This window comes from Carassius auratus, unplaced genomic scaffold (genome assembly GCF_003368295.1).
Source record: "Carassius auratus strain Wakin unplaced genomic scaffold, ASM336829v1 scaf_tig00215810, whole genome shotgun sequence".
In the NCBI taxonomy this organism is placed as follows: domain Eukaryota; kingdom Metazoa; phylum Chordata; class Actinopteri; order Cypriniformes; family Cyprinidae; genus Carassius; species Carassius auratus.
This window is the reverse complement of record NW_020528252.1, coordinates 374,109-395,078: the sequence shown is the minus strand read 5'-3', so window position 1 is coordinate 395,078 and position 20,970 is coordinate 374,109. Positions and strand designations below refer to the sequence as shown.

The 20,970-nt window shown below is 38.9% G+C and overlaps 1 protein-coding gene across 2 annotated transcripts in view; it reads right to left on the bottom strand.

Moving 5' to 3' along the window:
- Positions 1-653: 653 nt before the first annotated feature.
- The window catches only part of LOC113095944 (ephrin type-B receptor 2-like), a 141,315-nt gene continuing 120,998 nt past the window's right edge, over positions 654-20,970 (bottom strand). Inside the window, exons 6-16 of one of the 2 annotated variants that reach the window (XM_026261304.1) lie at positions 19,864-19,988; positions 18,211-18,373; positions 16,625-16,733; positions 16,294-16,358; positions 14,346-14,468; positions 14,006-14,253; positions 10,268-10,483; positions 10,024-10,173; positions 7,285-7,478; positions 4,310-4,465; positions 654-3,494 (exon numbers count right to left, since the gene is read on the bottom strand). In XM_026261304.1, the coding sequence (XP_026117089.1) occupies positions 3,386-3,494; positions 4,310-4,465; positions 7,285-7,478; positions 10,024-10,173; positions 10,268-10,483; positions 14,006-14,253; positions 14,346-14,468; positions 16,294-16,358; positions 16,625-16,733; positions 18,211-18,373; positions 19,864-19,988 (1,658 nt within the window). In that variant the 3' untranslated portion in view covers positions 654-3,385. The remainder of the gene's footprint in view (positions 3,495-4,309; positions 4,466-7,284; positions 7,479-10,023; positions 10,174-10,267; positions 10,484-14,005; positions 14,254-14,345; positions 14,469-16,293; positions 16,359-16,624; positions 16,734-18,210; positions 18,374-19,863; positions 19,989-20,970) is intronic. The other variant, XM_026261305.1, reaches the window with a different exon arrangement.

The window sequence follows — 20,970 nt, the reverse complement described above, 5'->3', positions numbered from 1 at the left end:
TTGAGTGACAGTGATTGTCCTAGGAAGGTGAAGCAGAAGCAGTGTTATTGTGAGGAAGACGAGGGATTCAGAACCTTAGGTTTCACAGTGCAGCAGTGATACTGCACAGCCATTAAATATTGAGAGGATATGCTGAACAGACAGGTAAAGGTGGCTGCTGGCAGTTTTATGATGTGAGAACATTCTTTACTCTCAATCTGTCTCTCACCTTCCTGACTCACTCCTTGTCCCAACCAGCTGCTGAACGCAACCAAGATGTCACGTATGGTATACCATAAAAATAGGTGTTTTAAAGGTTTTTGCATGTATGTAAATGTATTGTATCAAATTAATTATTTAAAAAAATGTTTTTATTTTGGTTATCTGTTATTTTAGTTTACATTAAGTTTTTAGTTGATTTTACACTATTTTATTTTACAGAACATATTTTCAATTGCTTGATATTCATTTACATAGTATCTTGATAGCCCCGCCCACAGTGAAATCTCATTTGTCCACATACACTATGATTCTAGTTTGGGCTCATTAAGATTTATTATTTAAATATATATAGATAAATAGATAAATTATAACTTTTATTCAGCAAGCACACAATAAATTGAAAAAAAAAAAACTGACAGTAAAGGTTAAAGGCTTTCTACTCATCAAAGAATCCTGAAAAAAATATTTATTGTACAGTTTTTTATAAAACTGATTCAGCTTTGCCATCACAAAAATAAATTACATTTTAAAATAAATAGAAGTTATTTTAAATTGTAATAATAATACAATAATGCTGTCTTTTGACCAACAAAATAGCCTTGGTGAGCATAAGAGACTTATCTTACGGACCCCAAACCTTTGAACGTTAGTGTAACCACACATTAAAAATTGGCTCCGACAGTGTTGCAATGAATTTTTGTTTTCAGTGTCGATGGACAAATTAAACGTTGCTGGTAAGGACAAGGTGTTAAGTCCAGATTAATTCCCTTTCTCCCTGTATTCTCCTGCTGGTGTTAAAAAAGTGACCAAGAACGACTGAAAAGCTGAGAGCTAAAACTTAAGGGCCATTTAGTATTTCACATTCCAGGGAAAGTAAAATCCTACCGTCTTTCTGGACACAGAAGAAAGTAGCCATCTGAATTTATGGCTACATCTCTCAAGAATTCACACCTGGGATGGCCTGTCTGCTGGAAGTTGTGTTTCATGCCCAAACACTGAACGACTGATTCTTCAGTCTAATGGAAGCATTATGTAATGGGAAGAACAGAGAACGGTCAACACCATCTGTTTAGAACTTCAGCAGCACTCTGAGATTCAGCCGTGGACCTTACCTACAGTAAACTGACCTCACAGTACTGCATGCTTTTAACACAGATACATGTTAACCCTGAGGTTATGGAGTACAACGAGCCCCTCGATGGCTGAGCGAGAAGTATATTGTTAAGCACAGTGACCTTAATGCTGGTAAGTGGACGTACCTGCATGTGCAAACACACAAACACACTCATTCACACACATAGACACTCCAGCATGGTTGAAGATACCTCTGGCCTGTTCATCTCTACGGCTGCTTCTCATCTCTCAGCTAGTACAAAACGAAAGGCCCAAAATAAATTCAGTTTTACCAACGCATAAAAATAGTAATATGTACACTCAAATTCAACAGTTTAAAAAAAAACCTCTCTCTGAGGGGGACGTTTCTGCTTCAGAATATTATATACAGAGTTGTATTGTTCTTACGCCTATCATAGAGGTTAAAAATCACAGAGAGCATTGTGGAAGTACCATACCATGGAGAACGGTAGGATGTATTTTCTGTAAAAAATAATATAACACCTATACACACTAATTTAATTTAAATGTCCTATGAAACTCCAAATGTAAGCTTGGCCCCAATTAGTGAATGTAACCAGTTCAAAAATATCATACAATAACAATATCCTCATATAAAACTATGCTTCACAATGGACAATCACTTCCCTGTTATGAAAATGTCCTCTAACTGCATACTTTATCAGATATTAAAACCCCTAAACACCTTATTATAAAACATATTTTTTTATGATTGAGGTGGCAAAAAAATAAGCATATCAACACAGTGATCTGCAAAGTTTATCAAACCCAAGCTTCCTGTGAACTGGAGCTCCATGAGGCCCTTACGCAAACACGCACGCACGCACACGGCAGGGATCCAAACATAAGAGAAGAGCGTAGAGGATGTGAAGACCACAGCATACATACACTCGGGGTCCTTTTCTGTAAGCAGTTCATGTAAAGAACAGGCTAAAAATGTTCCTTAATGCATCTGCGGGGGAGAATATCTTACGTCTTTCAAACTAAATCATCTCAGCCCATGACTAAAAGGAGGAAGAATATAAAAGATGACCCCCTCAAGTCATCTACACACATGCACATGAAAGAAAATCCATCAAATGTCAGTGTAGATCCATCTTATACTGAAACTGAAACTTAACGTTGGACTACATCAGGCTTGTACTGATGACCTCACAACGTCAAATGCATCTGATATGTACAGGACGAGGTACAAAGGGATGATGCTCTGTTTGGCAGGCTCTTATGAAATCTTTAAAATATTAAATTTTTTCTCCCCCCAAGCAATGAGAAATCTGCACCAAAAATTCTGTTATAACTATTTTCTTTCCCCTCCATTTGTCTGTTTGTTTATGTTGATATAGTTAAAAAAAAAGAAAAAAAATCGGCTGCCAAAAGGAAGTCCCATTTCATGTTGTCCACATACTTTTCCCTCGGCTGTCAGCGAGGGGTTTTAAGGTCCCGCAGGTTGTCCCATGTGTATTCATTGAGCAGACTAAAATATTAGAAAGAAAATCTCAGAAGCACGTATTGTGGGGCGAGTTTTTTTCTCTTCTTTTAATTCCTGTTTCTTCATTGCCCTTTTAAAGGGTAGCCTTTCGATTCAGTCCACCATATTCAGTCTGCAATTTTACACCAATCTATATATTTTATATAGATTCCTTGTTTTCATAGCTTTAAAAATTCTTTACAAAAACTCTTTTAAAAAGAAGACAAAGAAAAGAAGAAAATTGGAAAGAAAATTCAAGGAAAATACAGGGTGGAGCCTATTGCTGGCAGACTGATGGTCACCCTGTGATTGGGGGTGGCTAAAGCTAAACGATCAGGTGTTGTGACCATATTTTTCAGACGCAGTTTTCCAGAGTCGAGCCCATTAGGGTGTCTGGGGGTTAATGGGGGATTCAGATGACACAGATGGAGAACGAGAGTGTTTCGGAGAAGGGGGCAGGTGGATATCCTAGGTGGTCCAGAAGGAAAATCAGGCTTAGGGTCTGCGGTGGCCGCCCCATCCCTTCACGTTGGCCTCCACTGCCTCCTCTTTTCGTCCTCCCAGTCTAATCAGGACATGTGGTCAAACCTCTACCGATTGGATCTGGTTCATCTGTGCCCTCATCATCTGAACGCTGTTGAGAATCTTCTTCTGATGACCCGCTAGTGTCACTCCGACCCTGAGAATGTCCCTGTTTACACACACAGAAAGAGGCAAGATTAAACACGAGCGCTCTTAAGCATATACCACAATGTTGTAGTAACACATTTTTATTCACTGGCTTCATCACATGATGCCAAAGTAAACTGAGCATGTTAGTTCAAGATTGAGTAACCGGTAAATTCTTTTATCCCTATCATCCTCTGTTTGTTGCACAATCCAAGCGTCTATAAAACAACAACACCTCCTTTGTTTTCATGGCGTGTCTGGTTTGGCCAGGTGACTGCTGAAGTGAGGAGAGGAGAAGAGTCTAAGCATGCACTTCTGTGGCTTCCATTTCCACTGTGATTGACAGCCAGCAACAAAGATGAGAAAATATACCTTTATTTATTCTTTTATTTGAATCCATAAAGTTGTCTAATCATTGAGGGATTATTTTAGACTGCAATTTATAATTTTTTTTTCAATTTTAATGTATTTTAAAATGTCATTTATAGCTGTTATGGCAAAACTGAATTTTCAGCAGCCATTATTATTCAGAAATCATTCTAATATGCTGATTAGCTGCTTAAGAAACATATTATTAATGCTGAAAACAGTTAAGCTGCTTAATATTTTTGTGCAATCCATGATAGACGTTAAGATTCTTTAATAAATAGAAGCAAATTTTATACTATAGTGTGTAGCCCTAATATATAGACTGAGAAACTTAGTGCAATATAGAACAAAACTAGGTATTGACAATCAGTTCTAATAGAGTCAAAGATCCCCTAGAGGTTCTGCTGACTCAGTGATCAAAGCGTGGCTGTTTTCTGAACTGTTTTCTCTCGTAGGTATAGCACTTACTCCATGGTCATCTGGGAAACGAGGTCAAAGCTGGTGAAGTTGCCATTGGCGAAGTTGTCTTTGTACTGGCCCATCTTAATAGCGTCCAGCCAATCATCCACAGTGTTAAAACTGGAGAAGTCAGGCACACTGCGGTCAAGCAAGGGCAAATGCACACTGGAGGGGCAATGAAAAAGAGATTGAGAGACAGATCAGTCACACTGTTGTGAATGTACCAATAACCACCAAGTACACACTACAATCTGGAAGTCACCAGTCATATATATATATATATATTAGGTACAGAAAATGAATAAAGTAATCAAATGTAAAATAACATTGCATATTTTACTCTATAAATTGAAGATCAGTCCTTGTTAAATTGACAAAAGCTATTTCCTTGTCTTTTGTTGTTTGATTAACATTAAAAACACAGATAGCAGGTATATAGCCTGCTGTCACTTTAAGACAATGCACCTATCTAGTACAATGATACTGTACTGTACGTTCATCTGATGAAGTCTGCTAGGATTCTCACCAAGACTGGCATGTTGACATCATGTTTGTGTGAATTTGTCCATTCAAGCACGAGACTTGAAAAAGAACTCAATATTTGCTTATCCAATAATTTGGATAAGCGCGCAAACAAATCTTCTCACTGTGCGCGTGAGTTCTGATTAGCATCTTCTGGCTCTTGAGTGTTTAAACTGGTAAGGCTTAATGCGTCTAGTTTAAACACAGATAGCAACGAGTGCTGTTCAGGTCTCACTTGCGCACGTTAGCAAACAACACCCGGGTGATGACGTCGGTTTGGAAAGACAGAATATGTTTTTATCAACAGAAACATACATTAGCCAAATTCTATTTTCTATTTTTTTTTTTATATGGTGTTATTTTAAGATTTAAGTTGATCTACAGTGCAAATGCGTGCCGAACCATGGGTGGAGAATTGGTATGGATCGTTTTTTACAGTGAACCATTATACTCCTACTACAATCCCCCCGTGGTATACATGGCACATTCCTAAAGCACACGTGTTTCACTGTTATTTGGCATATTATCATCAAAGGAAAATAAATAAATACAATCTTATGCATATTTTTGGCAATTGTGATACACTTGGGAATACTGAGCTATATTATTTCTTGGGTCAACATAATTCAATCTCTGGAGAGGAAAAAAAGATCTTAGGGAAGAATTTAAGTGCGAAATATCCTCTGCCCTGCTTAATTCTTAAAAAATGTAATTAATGTCCCCAGATGACTGCACTTTCTAGCAACATTACTGTAGTGTATAAGCCTCCGGCCAAAAAGAGCTGGTGAGAAGCACGCAAAACCCAAGCCTCTCACCATCAGCGTGATGACAGAAGAAACTGGGCCACTTTACATTTGTCCACAAAAAACTTGCTTCATCTCCCAGATTTACCAATGTTTCAAGTGTATTACTGGCTAAAGCCTTTAATAATGATTTGATCTATCAAACACAGTTGTTTTTATTTAAATAGCAATTCAATGCCAAAAAAAATAAAATAAAATAAAAATAAATAACTTCACAGCATAAATAAAGTCCACCACTGATATCAGAAGTAAAACCAGAGCATTGACCAAAAATTGAAAACAGAACAGAAATAATTTAGAAGAAGGCTTTTTAAAGGCACTTTTAAGGTCATATTCCATTTGGTTTTGTAAATATGCCTTGAAGGATGCAAGTGAGTCAGGTCTGGCAAAAGGTCAGACGGAAAATTATCCCCTAAAATAAATGAACCATGCATGCAAAAAGGACACGTGCACACAGACATACACTTCAGTGTAACGGTGAGACAGTCAGACTAATCTAAATACTAAATACCTTAAAAAGGAAACTTCAAAGAGAGTAATAAAGTTGTTTTTGTAGCCACACATATATCATGTAACACGGATAGATCTGCACCTCTCTCCAAACAATAGAGTATTATGTATGTGCAACGGTTAGACTGAAAACATCATTACAATCCCTTGATGCTGCCATGGCATACCATAGTGTAAAGTTTCACATCTGTGTCTAAAGCGCTTTCCAAAAAGGCAATGTGTCTCCATAAACTAAATACTGTAGAAACTTGTTTAAACATCTTTCTGCATAAATATGATTTATTGTAACGACTATTGCACACTACTCTGCCTGAGTTAAATTGTGTCAGATGAGTCAAAGTGTTAAATGTACACCCTGTTCCAAAGCCCAGTGGGCTGCCTAGCTGTCTACAGCCTTCTAGGTAGAAGCCTAAGTCAAAGGAAACCTTGAAAGTGACTGTTTTGGAATGCTCTACACATAACATGCTTGAGAAACTCCATTCACAATTGGTTACAACAGATTTTGATGTCATACAGAAGATCTAATGTGCATCAACAAACATAGCACACATATATATTTGGTAAAATATTTACATTATAATCCACTTTTTTTTTTTCACTTATGTTGTTGCACTGCATTCTGGGATTGCATACTCTGATTCATTATTTACAACATTTAATTGTACATCCTACTCAGTGTTGTCCACAAAACAATGTGTAATCTGTAGTAAATGAAAACAAAAAATGTGACTGTATCTATGTAGGTTATTTTCAATTACACATTATCAATGTCTAACAAGAAATATTATGCTGTTACATTATTGTGCGCCGTCTGTTTGATGCACATACACACACTGGTTCACTGAACTTTGCTTAACAGAAATCCGTGAGTTTTTCCCACAGCCGCTCACTCCGCTGTTTTCCACATGTCCATATAAATGTATTATTCATAGCTGTAATGTGACGTTTCTGACAGATATTTTCTGTGCATAGTGCACAAACTCATTGTCAATTACATACATCAGTTATAATTGATAAGTTGTTGTAGCACTAGTTGATTCCTATCTTTTGCAACACCCTTCACGTAAAAATGCTGTCTGGGTTTTACAACCACTCACTCATTTGCTTTTGATCATCCAAACAAACTGAACTCTGTGTTTTCCAACTCACCCTGATGAGAGTGGAGTCATGGCCTTCAGGCTGTTGGGGTTACGGATCATCTTGTCCAGGTTGTTGACAATCTGGCTGAACTTGGGCCGGTTGTTACGGTCTTTCTGCCAGCAGCCCAACATGAGCTGATGGAGGGCACTGGGGCAGTCCATGGGAGGGGGCAGCCGGTAGTCTTGCTCAATAGCGTTGATGACCTGCAGAGGGAGACACAGATCTGTGAGGGTCTCGAGGTGGTTATTAAAAGGGGCGAATAAAAGATACACTAGTTGCATCCCAAGTCATCCCAAATGTCAGTGACAGGTGACAAACGATAGTGGGAAAGAGGGAGGGATGGTTTCAGGAAATGACACAAGCCAGATTAGAACTTGGGCCTCCTGCATGAGTAGCACCATGCAACATGCCTGCCTCACTATTTAAACTGTTCTACAATATAACATCTGTTATTGTTTCTCAGGCCTAATTATACTGTGGGCAACATTAATGTGTAACATTTTAAGATAATCTAATGTTTAATCAGTATTAGCAGACGTTAAATTCTCGGAACTGTAACTCAAATGTTAAATAATGTGTAATGCATTAGATTTAAATTAATTTAATTTAAATAAATGTAATAAATTGCCATAAACCATTGCTTTGATAGGAGCTGTCGGCATGGCGTGAGGCAGGTGGCAGTAGATATGAGCCAGCGTCTGGGCAGGGGGGTTGGAACACAACAGGAGACAGAGGATTGATCTGCAGTCTTCATAAATGCACTGTGATCATTATCTGGGTCTTAGGGGGACACAAGGAAGCCATTTGTCATTGGCCACAAACACAGATGATCACACACCCTTTACACTTACAAAACCACACACACACAGACAGACTATAAATAAGCACTCATAGTCAGCTGCTATCTAAATACCTCCTAAATCAGCTAATAGATCTTGATTATGAAGGTGCTGATAACAACAATTTGGCAGTACATGTGTTTCCTCTCTGATCAAATGTGAAAAAAGAGCGGTCTTAGCGTTACTAAGTTTTTTGGCAGCATATAGCAAGAGTCTGGCTCCCATCCGTTCTACTCATTTCAATCCATGCAACATCTGTCAGATTAAATATGATTAACCCATGGCCTGTAATCTACACGCTGACTAAATTGTACATTTGGAAAATGTGCTGCAAGCTGTAACAGGAAATCAATAATGTCACTTAAATAAAACTTAAATACATCTCCAGCAAATTAACTATGTAGCATCACTAAATGTGCAAAAAAGGTACTGAGCATTTATCCGAACTCAGCCGACGGATGCACTGTCAGATCTGAATGAAACAGGGTGCTTCAAGTGGCCTTGATGGCCAGAAAAGAAATGCATGGCCACGAAGTGGAAAGTGCGTGCAGGACCCGAGTGAGACCCGCCGTTTCCCAACTCATTATCGTAGCCATTATGGTGTACCATTCAAGGCCTCATTAATCTCATTCAAACGGCCAGCCCGATGGGAGGACCCAACGCTATCTGGAGCTGCTAATAAGATAACTGCGGTCCCTCTTAGCGCATTAGCATTCACACTTTCAATTTGAAACTATTTTCATTATCTGGACCCATAATTTGCCTTTTCCCAGCCACCCAGAGGGATGCTAGAAAAGGGAGCTTTCTTCAAGGGCAGGGACTGTTTAACGTGGCACCGTGCTTTGCATGTGAAATAATCATTTTATTCAACAGGAAGTGAGTGTGAAATACAGTTGATTTTTTTGTGGTAGCCTTTGTGACAGATGCATTTGGTGAGTAATGATAGCCTATGTCAGACTTTGTACTTCCGCTCAATTTCAATTCGCTTCTGTACTCAGTCTGAGATAGCAAACCATCTCCCAGTTGGCTCCAAAACAGCTGGCCACACATCATAACCAAACGTTATGTTACGGGTGCACCAATGATTTAAACTTCAGACAAGCGCCCCCCCATGAGAAAGTAAACACTTGTCAATTATGCCCTTCCAGACTCTGTCTACGAAGCAAAGCGAAGTTTGGTATTACCAGGCTAAGTAAATGATCCCCTTTGACACAATTCAAGGACAACAGCTTGATGACACTCTCAAAGTCACATGACGTAACCCACCAAGAGCATATGTTCTCCAAAATAAACACAGATACAGTTCAAACCTCTTATTTAAACCCCAAAAATGTGATCTCTTGAAATCCTTATGTCTTCTTCTGCATTCTGAGGCGAATCTGATTTGATGATCGGTGCGGCTGTTTCTGCAAAGACTGACTACACTCATGCAGTGTTTGGGGTCTGAGGTTTGGCCTCACATACAACAGAGTAGCACATGGGCAGATTTAAGACGTGCTCTCTCTGCTGTTTACCCTAGCCTCTGATTCAACATTGCTGCACAGCATTCATCTATTACGCGCTAAAATACGGCAGCCATCCAACAGCCTCTGGCACAACCATTAGAAAATTTTTTTTTAAGAAATTGGTAGTTTTACTTTATAAAGATAGGGGATTTGCAGCTTAGAAAAGGTTATGAGGTTGGAGCACAAATTGGAAGAATTGAATAAATAACTAAAGTAAAAAGAGTTGTATAACTGTATAATTGTATAACCTGGAATTCAAATTTAACCATGAAACAAATCACCTAATAAATGTGCACCACCTTCAAAGATTAGGGTCGGTAAGTTTCTCTTTTTTTTTTTTTTTATTCAGCATATTAAGCAGCAAAACTGCTTTCAAAAAGTAGTTTAAGCAGTGAGATACGTACGTCTTGATTGGTCATGTCCCAATATGGCCGCTCTCCATACGACATTATTTCCCACATGACAATCCCGTAGCTCCATACGTCACTGGCGGAGGTGAACTTTCTATATTGGATGGCCTCTGGGGCTGTCCATCGAATAGGGATCTTCCCACCCTGTATAAACCCAAATCACAAACATCAATTCACCTCAAATCAAAGCACAAATCTGCATGAAAGTTTCAAATCAAATATAAAAAAAACTTCTCACCAGGGCACTGGTATAGGTGGGATCAGATGTGTCGTCCTCCAGAAACCGTGAGAGTCCAAAATCGGACACCTTGCATACAAGATTACTGTTAACTAAGATGTTGCGGGCCGCTAGGTCCCGGTGCACGTAATTCATGTCTGCAAGGTACTTCATCCCAGAGGCGATCCCTCGTAACATGCCCACCAGCTGAATCACAGTGAACTGCCCATCGTTTTGCTGTAAACAAGTACAGAACATAAATGGGTCAAGACATCAAATATTGGTAATACTGGCCTTGATGTAAATCTCCCTTTTACTATTTAAAATATTCTTATTTTATGTTTTTTTATTTTAAGGATTCAATGGGTAAATATATTTATGAGCATATTATGCAGTACAAATGTTTTTAACATTAATAATGACAAGAAATGTTTCTTTAGCACCAAATCAACATATAATAATGATTTCTGGAGGATCAAGTGACATTGAACACTGGAGTAATGAATGCAAAAAATTCAGCTTTTTGTTACAGAAATAAATTACATTTTAAAATATATTCATATAGAAAATATATTTATAATTACAAGTTTGTCTCTAAATCAAAATCACAATTAATCACAAAAAACATGATTAATTATATAAAATTTTTAAATTCTTGAAAATTGATTCACAGCCCTACTTCTTATAAAATGCATTTGTAAAGGTGAAGTGTGCATAAAAAAACAATAGCATTTTGCACATTCCTAATAAGTAATTGTGTTACAGTTATCTCTGGGCAACCTATAAATTCCAAACAACAGCAATAGGTAAGAATAAAGCTGTGGAAATCACGGTTAATGTCGAGTATGCCCAGTCGGATAAGAGTAGAGACTGAACACAGTGTTTTGAGTCAAATCTGGATTGGGTTGGCTGTGCAAACGCTCTGGTGAGGATTGGTAGAGTTTATGCTAAGCAATGCTAGATCAGACATTCGATGATCAATGTGGGCCATTGCAAATCTTGCAGCTGTTGACCATGGTGGTCAGAAAGCCCTTTGCTCATGAGGAGGTCCAGCAGTTTCTGACCCAGCTGTGCTTGCAGCTGCCTCCATCTGCAGACCCTCCGCAGACAGCCATGAGGCAAGCAACATTCAGCTTCTGATCAGAGGAGACGAGCGTAGCAGGCGTGGTGCGGACAGACACGCACGCGTCAAGTGGAGAGAGATGGAAAGCAATGGATACTGGATGGAAGAGCTACAAGATGTCTTCATTTTGTGTCGCATGCAAACCCTTCCTCCTCTGAGCAGCATGTGCCACACTCAAACCCTTCCCCCACATTAAGCCGACTTGATTGAATTTCTCCTCACCCTCCACAGCAATTAAATGGCATCCATTATTCATGAAGCAGAAATCCTTCGTAAATACAGCCTGGCACTCTAATCTGCTCACTGTGTTTGCCTATAGTTTAATTGGAGGGATTTTTCACTCAAAAGTTATTTGGAGTGAAGCAAACATTCTTAATATGTGAATTATTCTATCCATGCTGTTTCTTCTTAGACTTAGTCTTTGCTGTCAGTTCGGCTGTGCTTAACTTTTCATTTTAATGCTTCTCAAATCTGTCTGAAAGTTTTGGTAGCATACCTTTTTGAATTTCTCTCCCTTTTGCTCTCTTTCACTACTTAATCAGCCACAAAACAATGTTGGAAGTTGGATCAGTGCAAGGAAGACAGGTTAGTATCGAGTCTCCCTCTCAGTCGTGTCTTACAAGAGCTCCATCAGACTCATATTCTAGCACTTCAGCACTAACACACAATGTTGTCTTCCGCTGTCATAGTGAGGTGCCACAACAGACGCATGTTTTTTTTTTTTCAAAGAAATCAGCATTCTGTTAGAAATGGATGACAGTCTTGCAGAAACAACACAATTGTACAGCTACACAAAGATCTGAGGAGTTTCAAAGCTCTCGCACACCACCAAACTGACGTTATGAGAGCAAAAAAAAAATTGTTTTCTTTTTGAATGCTTCAATATAAAATTGTGATTTGAACACAGAGTAAACCTGATGTATGAGGTGGTGTTGTAATATTTTCACTCTTCTACTTGTGTTATCAGAAATCAGTCATTTCTTCACTTAAGAACGCACGGTGGGGCATGTGCGTTCTGTCGTAGGGTGTTCTGTGCAAGTATAAACATGAGCAAAACAACTGGCTAGTCAACAGTTAATATCAGAATCTCACAATTACAGAGGTTAGCAAGAGCTGGATCTGTTTGTGGTGAGAATAAATAAATTCAGTTCAAATGTCTAACAAATGGCGGGTCGTTTGGTTCCTGTTTACTCGCCTTCGTTTAAACGGCATAACCATGAAGGTTTCTTGTTTCAGATAATTACACTTCCTGAGCCTAACACTCCGAAAATCTACGTGTCAAGGATAAAATAAATGTTATCTCGTGATAGATCAGAGGCAAAGCCTTGCTAATGAGCAAAACAAATCATCCCTTCCCCAAAGATTACATATTTACATAAATCAAAGGCTTTTTTTTTTACGCAACACACAGTGAGCCCAATTACCGGCGATCAAGGCATCCAGATACCTATTTTATCCACATCAGCTCTAAGCTGAAATCAAATTGACGCATGCCAGTCATCAGCTGACAGCAGCATTTTCTTCTCATTCCAATGCAGATAGATACAAAGTATTTTTCTCATGCTAAGAGTTTTCAGATTATTGGACCAAGCACAATTTTTTGATCACTATGTGTGTTCTTTGATATAGGTCGGAAGCAAATATGGAGCCTCAGTTTATCAGACACCGCTCTTCTAAAGCTTGTAATGCAGAGAACGTGGTCGAGAGAGCATGACCAATACAAAATGAGCAAAATGAGGTCATGACTAACCACAGTGCAACAATTCAGAGACTGCTTTAAAGCAAATGTTAGTGTGGCAACCCATAGAGACGAATGGAAGAGAACTGAGATTATTACAACATTCCTACAGCTGGAATCAACACTGAGCGTATTTGTTTGTTATGGGGGGTAGCTGGGTATTTTGCAGAGAGATCCTGTGGAAAATTACCAGATGGACAGCATGAGAAATTAGGAGGGAACATTTGTATGATGCTGAGCATGCTGATGCGCATACAGACCTGCAGACGAGAGACTGAACTGGAATTTGAGTCATGTTTTAGTTACTGCGCTTGTGTTAGTGTGGGAAAATCCACAGTATTTTAGTGAATCAGTTCATTGAGGAGGTTTTAGGAATTACTAAAAAATATTCATTGTGATTTGTGATTCATTGACCGGAGACGCCTTTTTTTTTCTTCTTTAAAATACTATGGGTTCACTTATAAATCCTTTTTGTCTAATTTAATACAAAATAAAATGGTTAATACAGCACAATATTATAATATACAGTATGAAATGTTAATATTCATACTTTACTAAATATTATATATAATATATATATATATATATATATATAGAGAGAGAGAGAGAGAGAGGGAGAGAGAATATCATATATCAGCCGATTCAATCAAGTAAAATGTAATCTCTTAAAACTACATTTTACTTTTTTAAATTTACATTTAAAAATGTTTAATATACTTTGACTGTATTCATCTGAAAACTGAAAGTCATATGCACCTAGGATGGCTTGAGGATGTGTAAATCATTGGATAATTTTCATTTTTGGGTGAGATGTTCCTTTAATTTATCACTGCTTTCAATTAGGTTATGTAGATTGCAACACAGTTATTAAATCAAGACTCTGGGCAAAAATGCTCACCCTGAGGAAAGAGTCCAATGAGCCATTCTCCATAAATTCTGTGATGATCATAACAGGGCTGCTCTTGGTCACCACTCCCTCCAAATGGATCACATTGGGGTGATCAAATTGCCCCATGATGCTGGCTTCACTCAGGAAGTCTCGTCTCTGCTTTTCTGTGTAACCAGTCTTCAGTGTTTTAATGGCCACAAACATTTCCCTCTTTCCTGGGAGCTTTAGGTTACCACTGCACACCTCTCCAAACTCGCCTATAGATAGAGACAAGTGCATCGTTCTTTAAGTCAAGGCACAAGAAAAACTTCATGGTAGAACACTGTTGGACATTTGGAGGTTTGATTACCTGCTCCAATGACCTGCTCGATTTTCACATATGAGATGTCAATCTCCTTAGCAAACTCCCTCACAGCTTCATTGGGGTCTTCATACGTAAATGGATCAATGTAAATCTTCATTCCTGGTGATACTTGAAAAAATTAAAAACAGCTATAATATTTAAATGCTACAAAAAATACTGTACATCAGAATAGTCAGAGTAAATGTGAGAAAGAATTAGAGATGCGAGCCTCTGGGAATTCTGGAAATGACATTGGAAGAGCTTATGACTACAGTCAGTGGAGTGTAACAGTGTTTGCCAAGAGAAAGATTAGGCGTTTTAAATGTATGTATCACCTCTGGGGAGTCATAGTCCCCAGTGAGGACCATGTATCAGCACTTTCCATTGCTGCCAATCTTTTGATTGCAGGTAAATTGGCTTAAAGGTGAACTTAAGTGTGTGAGGACTTAAGTAATTCCTGTTTTAAATCCGATTATTCAGTCTTTCGGCTCTAAATCTATCCAAAGGTATTTTAATAGACATATTGTGTTTTCACGCAGCATGAGAGGTTTTCTGCTGGTGATCTGTCTGCTCAGACGTTTTTGGAATTGATACATGTGCTCTCGCAACAGACAAGATGAAGACAAATAGAGTGAGAGAAGCGAATGGCATCCACTATCAAAGGATCTGTGAACGTCACACTTCAATTCATGAGGTTATAGTGTATCTGCTATGCTGGAGAAAATTATTCTGAGCAGAGCTCTCTCTTTAAATGATAGTTTACCCAAAAATGAAAATCTGTCATCATTTACTCTCCCTCAAGTTGTCCAAAACCCAGGTAACATTTTGTCCTCTGTTGAGCACAGAAGGAAACTTTTAGCAGTATGTTCTTGCTGCTTTTTTGCAGTCACTGAACGTAAATATTTCCATTCCCTTTAATGATATGGACAAGAGTAGCATTCTGCCTAACATCATTTTTTTTTCACAGAATGGAATGATAAGAAGGTAAGCAAATGGTGACAATTTTTCCCTTTAAGATTAAGAAAAGACAAAGGCAGAAAGAATGATCGAGATACACGTACAATTGAGAAAATGAGAGCACTTTCTGACTGGTGAGCACTATTTTGCAGGTTTTACTGGGCCCACACTGGCCCAGGAATCATTTCAAAAATATAGAATTTACAGCAGCCTTTACCATTGATTACACAGCATAAAAGCTGTTTAAATTGATAATGAAGGGCAGAGAAAAATAAAACTTGAGGAAAAGTGCCAGACCATTTTCATTCAGCAGAGTGAGCAAGAGAGAGATAAACTATAAGCCCTCAGATTGAGAGCGAGCAAGAGCAAGCAAGCGAGCTTAGCTTTAAATTATTGCCTCGAGAGAATCTTAAAGATTTATTTCTATAAATGGAACAGCACTCCGAGGCTAAGGCGGTATTTACTGAAGTATTGCTCATTTTATGATGAATCTTTGACGGATCTTGCTAACTTTGAAACACCTGGCACTGAGCTTTTTTAGCATTAGCTTTGTGTACCGCTTTGATGGGAAAATAAACGAGTGGTGGAAAAAGAACTGAGCAGGAGAACAAAGATGAACAATGAAATCGCTTCTAGGGGATACGTGGTTAATTCATTCTACGATGGAATTTCGAGGGAAGCTGTGGGGTTAATATTTTTACAGATTAATCAGAAACTGAGGTCCAACTTTGAGATAAAGGTGTGTTTGATGGTGAAAGAGATACAGCGGCTAAATAGAGCTGTGTGAGGGGGGAAGTGGGGGAAATTGAGGGCATTAGTATGTGTATGTATGTAACAGAATAAAGATTCAGGAAAAAACAGAATTGATTTAGTATCTGATGATGAGCATTTTTCAAAATACATTAAAAAAACTTACAGTTTCTAAACATTTGAACCATAACATACATTTTAGTTGTATTCATAGTGTGTGTATAGTAGTCAAGACCGAAGTACTCACTGTGGCCGCTGGTGTAGTGTTGCAGCTTGTCTGTGTATTCTGAATCTGCTCTCTCGAATCCACGTCTGCAGGCAAACAAATACAAACAGCTCTACTTGTACTGTTTAAAAAGGTGCTAAAGCCATGGAAACAACACTCACTACTGACCACCGTCATCTTGTTAACACAACCCCATCATTAAGTGAGTTTTTACAAGCTCTGCTGCTCTGTAAATGTCAGCTAATGAAGCAAATCAGGACAAAAGCGCAGGATTTTTATAAATGTTGCTGGTATAATTAGGGGAAGCTATACTAATGGTTTACATGTTAATAACACAGCAAGATGAACTCACCGGTTGCAAACAATGATGATGACCACCACCGCAATGAGGAAGACCAGACCAGCAGCCGCCGAGCCAATGATGAGAGGCAGCTTCTCTTGAATGCTAGTGTTGTACTCCTCTGCAGGCACACACACACACACACACACACACACAATATCCAAAAGTTAGCACTTCCTGACAAACCCCAGCAGAGTGTCTCTATATCTGTTGTAGCCTGGAGCAAGTTCAGACTCCACTTAGACACAGGAGTCCTGCAGTGAATGTCTTCACAGATGAGAGACCCTCACTTCCCCACTTTCACAGTGGGGAATCTGGGACAGGAAGCCTTGTGTGAGATACCTTCAGGCAGATGGGGCCGTACACTTGGACTGCTTAGCTCCAGCAGCATATGGGCAGGCGGTGGAGGAAATGTGTTGGGTGGTGTGTACTGGTGGAAGACAGACGGATTGGGATGTTGGGAAGGCCTGGGGAACTTTCTTTTCCTTTCCTCTCCTGACTAGCTTTCTCATTCTCCTCTACTCGTGTATAATTACAGACTATCCGTTCACAATGCAGACAAACCCCTGTGCTCACTCTGCAACCCTAGAGGCTAAGTACATGCTAGCGTGCTACCAGATTTTACAATATTTAAACACTTGCTCCAAACTCCCAAAAGCTGAGGTAGTAAGTAAACAAAAACCTGAACTTCGTCGGGTCTCATGTGAATTCAACTGCACTGTAACTTCCTTTTTAATCGGTTTTAAACCTCTTGGTTTAAATCACTCAATGTGAGTGCAGCCTGCTGGCATGAGACATCCATGTTTGGATCACCTGGCTGAGTTGCTGTCTCTCATCATGCCAGCGGAGAGCTCAGGAGGATAGATCAGACTAATTCTGACTCTGCTCATAATAAGCGGCTTAGAGAGCGAGCAGGCATGAGTGAGGCAGCTGCCTCTGAATGAGGTGATCTGGGAAGGGCATAACGATGGGCAGCCATCCAATGACATGTTTCAGCAACCATTCTTTCTCTTTAGCATTTTGGAAATGGGACTGAATCAATAAATAAACAAATAAATTATATATATATATATATATATATATATATATATATATATATATATATATATATATATAATAGAATATTATTGTTATTATTTACAAAATATTTAGTGTAGTGCATCTTTAACAAGCCTTCATATAAATATGTTTATATTTTCGTTTTTGTACTGTGCTATTATTCATGAAAGTGAAAGTGAAGTGACGTTCAGCCAAGTATGGTGACCCATACTCAGAATTCGTACTCTGCATTTAACCCATCCAAAGTGCACACACACACAGCAGTTAAAACCCACACTGTGAGCACACACCCGGAGCAGTGGGCAAACATTATATGTTTACTTTTTATCAGTTGATTGCACCATTTCTGGATAAAAGTATTGACTGAAAAGTCAATTATACACAGGTTTGCTCTTATGATAAGATGTGGGAGATGTAAGAATGATTGGCGGAATCATATGCATGTCATTTCTTCTCAGAAAGATCAAATCTGAAGAGATGATGAAGATTTTTGGATAAAACAAACCATAATTTTGTCATTATTTTGATTAGATATTCACCCTCAGTCATGGTCTGGAAGTACATCTTGCCACTGTACCGTCCGAACCCTGCCACCGTACGTGCTCGGACCTGGAAGACATAGATGCCTCCGGGTTTGAGACCACGGATAACTGCGGTGTTGGTTTGACTCTTTATTATGGAAGAGTTATGCTCCGTCTGGTCCTGAAATAGAGAAATAACCAAAAAAAGGGGGTAAATACATACATTTTACAAATCCAGTGGCGTTTTGGTCAGTTTTTCACATTGGAGGCTCACAAGAGACTCAGAGGTGTTCATATGGCTCTCTAACAGGGCTATCTATCTCATCAAACCTCATCAGTAGAGCTCGACTGTGGGTGCTGGGCAGACACTTTCAGGCCAGCCACGATTCATTAGTCTGGCCTGAAAGCTGTGGCCATTGTCACGTCGCTTGAGTGTCTGTTTGTGTAAGCGAAGAGAAAGAGTGATAGCGAAGGAGAAGCAGAGAATGTAGGACTCTGTGTGTGTGTGTGTATACATGTACTACTTGAGTGCTCCGCTTTTTTCCTGCCAGCTCTATTTCTGAGCTCTGTGATGTGAGTTTTGCTGCAGTCTGAGAAGAGTGTTTTGACAGGCAGTCCTTAGCACTGTCTGAGAAAGGAATTATACTGAGGAAAGAGTTAGAACAGGAGCAGAACCCTGGAGACCGTCAGCTTGTGTATGTGTATTACAAAGGAAGAAAGAAATGCGGGTTGTATTTAAGGGTGTGGCTGTCTTATGTGTGTCAACCAGCGGAAACAAAGTGAGTGAAATGGGAGACTGAAAGAATATCGGCATACCATGTGGGCGTGAGTATTTCTCAAGTACAAGCTAGCGTGTGTGTGTTTTCTGTGGCCCGTGCTGACTGAGAGGAATCTGTTAGGGAAATCTATATTTTTTTACTGCATTGAAATCTCAGTTATTTAAGCGACTGGTATTCGGTTCTAACCACAACAGTGTTTTGAGAGTAACTGCGTACAGTATGTAATAGTGCTATTCGCTTTTCACATTCAACAGCTACCAAAAGCCTCAATTAAACAGAAACTGTAAACGAACAATCATTTTCACTTCAAGGAACTTTAATACATCAACATTAATAAAGATAATAATAATAATACTACACACAATGGTTGTTTAATGCGTCAATGAATTTGCTGGAATGATACCAAACTGTGTCTGAGACTGTATCTCTGCAAAGCTTTAACAATTTGACACCAAACTTTGTTTGTGCCATTGTCACCTCACACTTTCCCCTCCACCTTGATTTGATAACAGCACTACCTATTGTTATAAGTGATATGCCATTAAATCATATTACTAGTGGAGGTATTTATGATTTTTTTAGCCATTCTGACAAAAATCTTTTTAAAATGGCTTCAATTACTCTATGCTACAGTTGGTCTTGCTGCCTTGCTTGCTTCTGTAGTGCGTGGCCCCTTAATTGCTGTTTGCAGCTATATTTATTATTATTATTATTATTATTATTACGTTAATAAAAACAGCAATTAAATTTTAACTTATGCATTTATAAATCAATCTTACAACACTGACACTTTTTAATGCATGCTTATAATACTGTCAAATGCACTGTATGCATTCTGCATTAAAAATGTGTATCATGCATTATACATTAATCAAGTGTATTAATGTGATACCTTCTCATAATACTGCAGCTCGTAGTCGAGTATGACCCCATTGGGCTGGTCTGGCTGGGACCAGGAGAGAGTGATGCTGTCAATGGTGCGACTGACCTGATGCATGATAGACACTGTAGAAGGAGCTGGGAAAAAAAGAGGCATATTATATACCGTATTTAAAGAGTAATGCAAATCACCCAGTGGATCAACTTACACATTAAATCTAGCAACAGTGATATTAAAGCACAGATCCTGGTGTGTGATTAAACAGATGTAAATTGCACTGTGCCGAATGACATAAACAAAGTGAATAATTTTGTGGTGTGCTGAAAACAAATAAAACCAGCTTTGATTTCTACTCGTGGAAACCACAATTATGGTGAACACAACTGGTGTTTTGTGTCTTTGAATTTGCGAATCGTAGAGTTTATTTTTCATCAGCATGCTTGGTAATTGCGGGGGAAAGAGTGTCAAACCTTATATTAGTGTCTCTTTGTGTTGGACTTGTCCAAACTAACTGCTGTAAAAGAAAAAAAAAAGAAAGTTCCCCCTTGTTTATTACGGAAATAAACGTTCAGGGTGTTCCTTACAGCCATTAAGAATTAGAGCGTGGCATACCGGGCCAGAAAAACTCAATGGAGTTGCTCGAGAACGCAGTTGGAGCTGTATGGGGCTTGGAAAGGCCGGGATTTATGGACCATGCCTTCACCAAGGCTCAGGCCCTTTAAGACATGGGCCTCTCCTCCAGCATGCACTTCTCTGTGAAAAAGCCACTCTGTGGGAAAGCCCGTGGCTGCTATCAGCTTGAGCTTACAGTCTCTGGGGTTGAAGGAGAGCTTAAGTGGCTTATTCATGTGCTTATTTCCTGCTCTCTAGATCACAGAATGACTTGTAAATCTTTCTCAAATGCACAGGTGATACAGGTGAGGAGGTCTGAAGAGCACTGTTCATTTTCAGCAGTTTTTCTGCCATAGGGGAATCAGCAATTTAATTAAATGTCATAAAATGAATTGTGTTTTATGATTTAATTGTCTGTTTAGTTCATGTTACTTACAGCATAGGCGTAATATACATACTCCTTAAGACTTAATGTTTAAAATTGTATGTGAAATAATAAATGTTAGC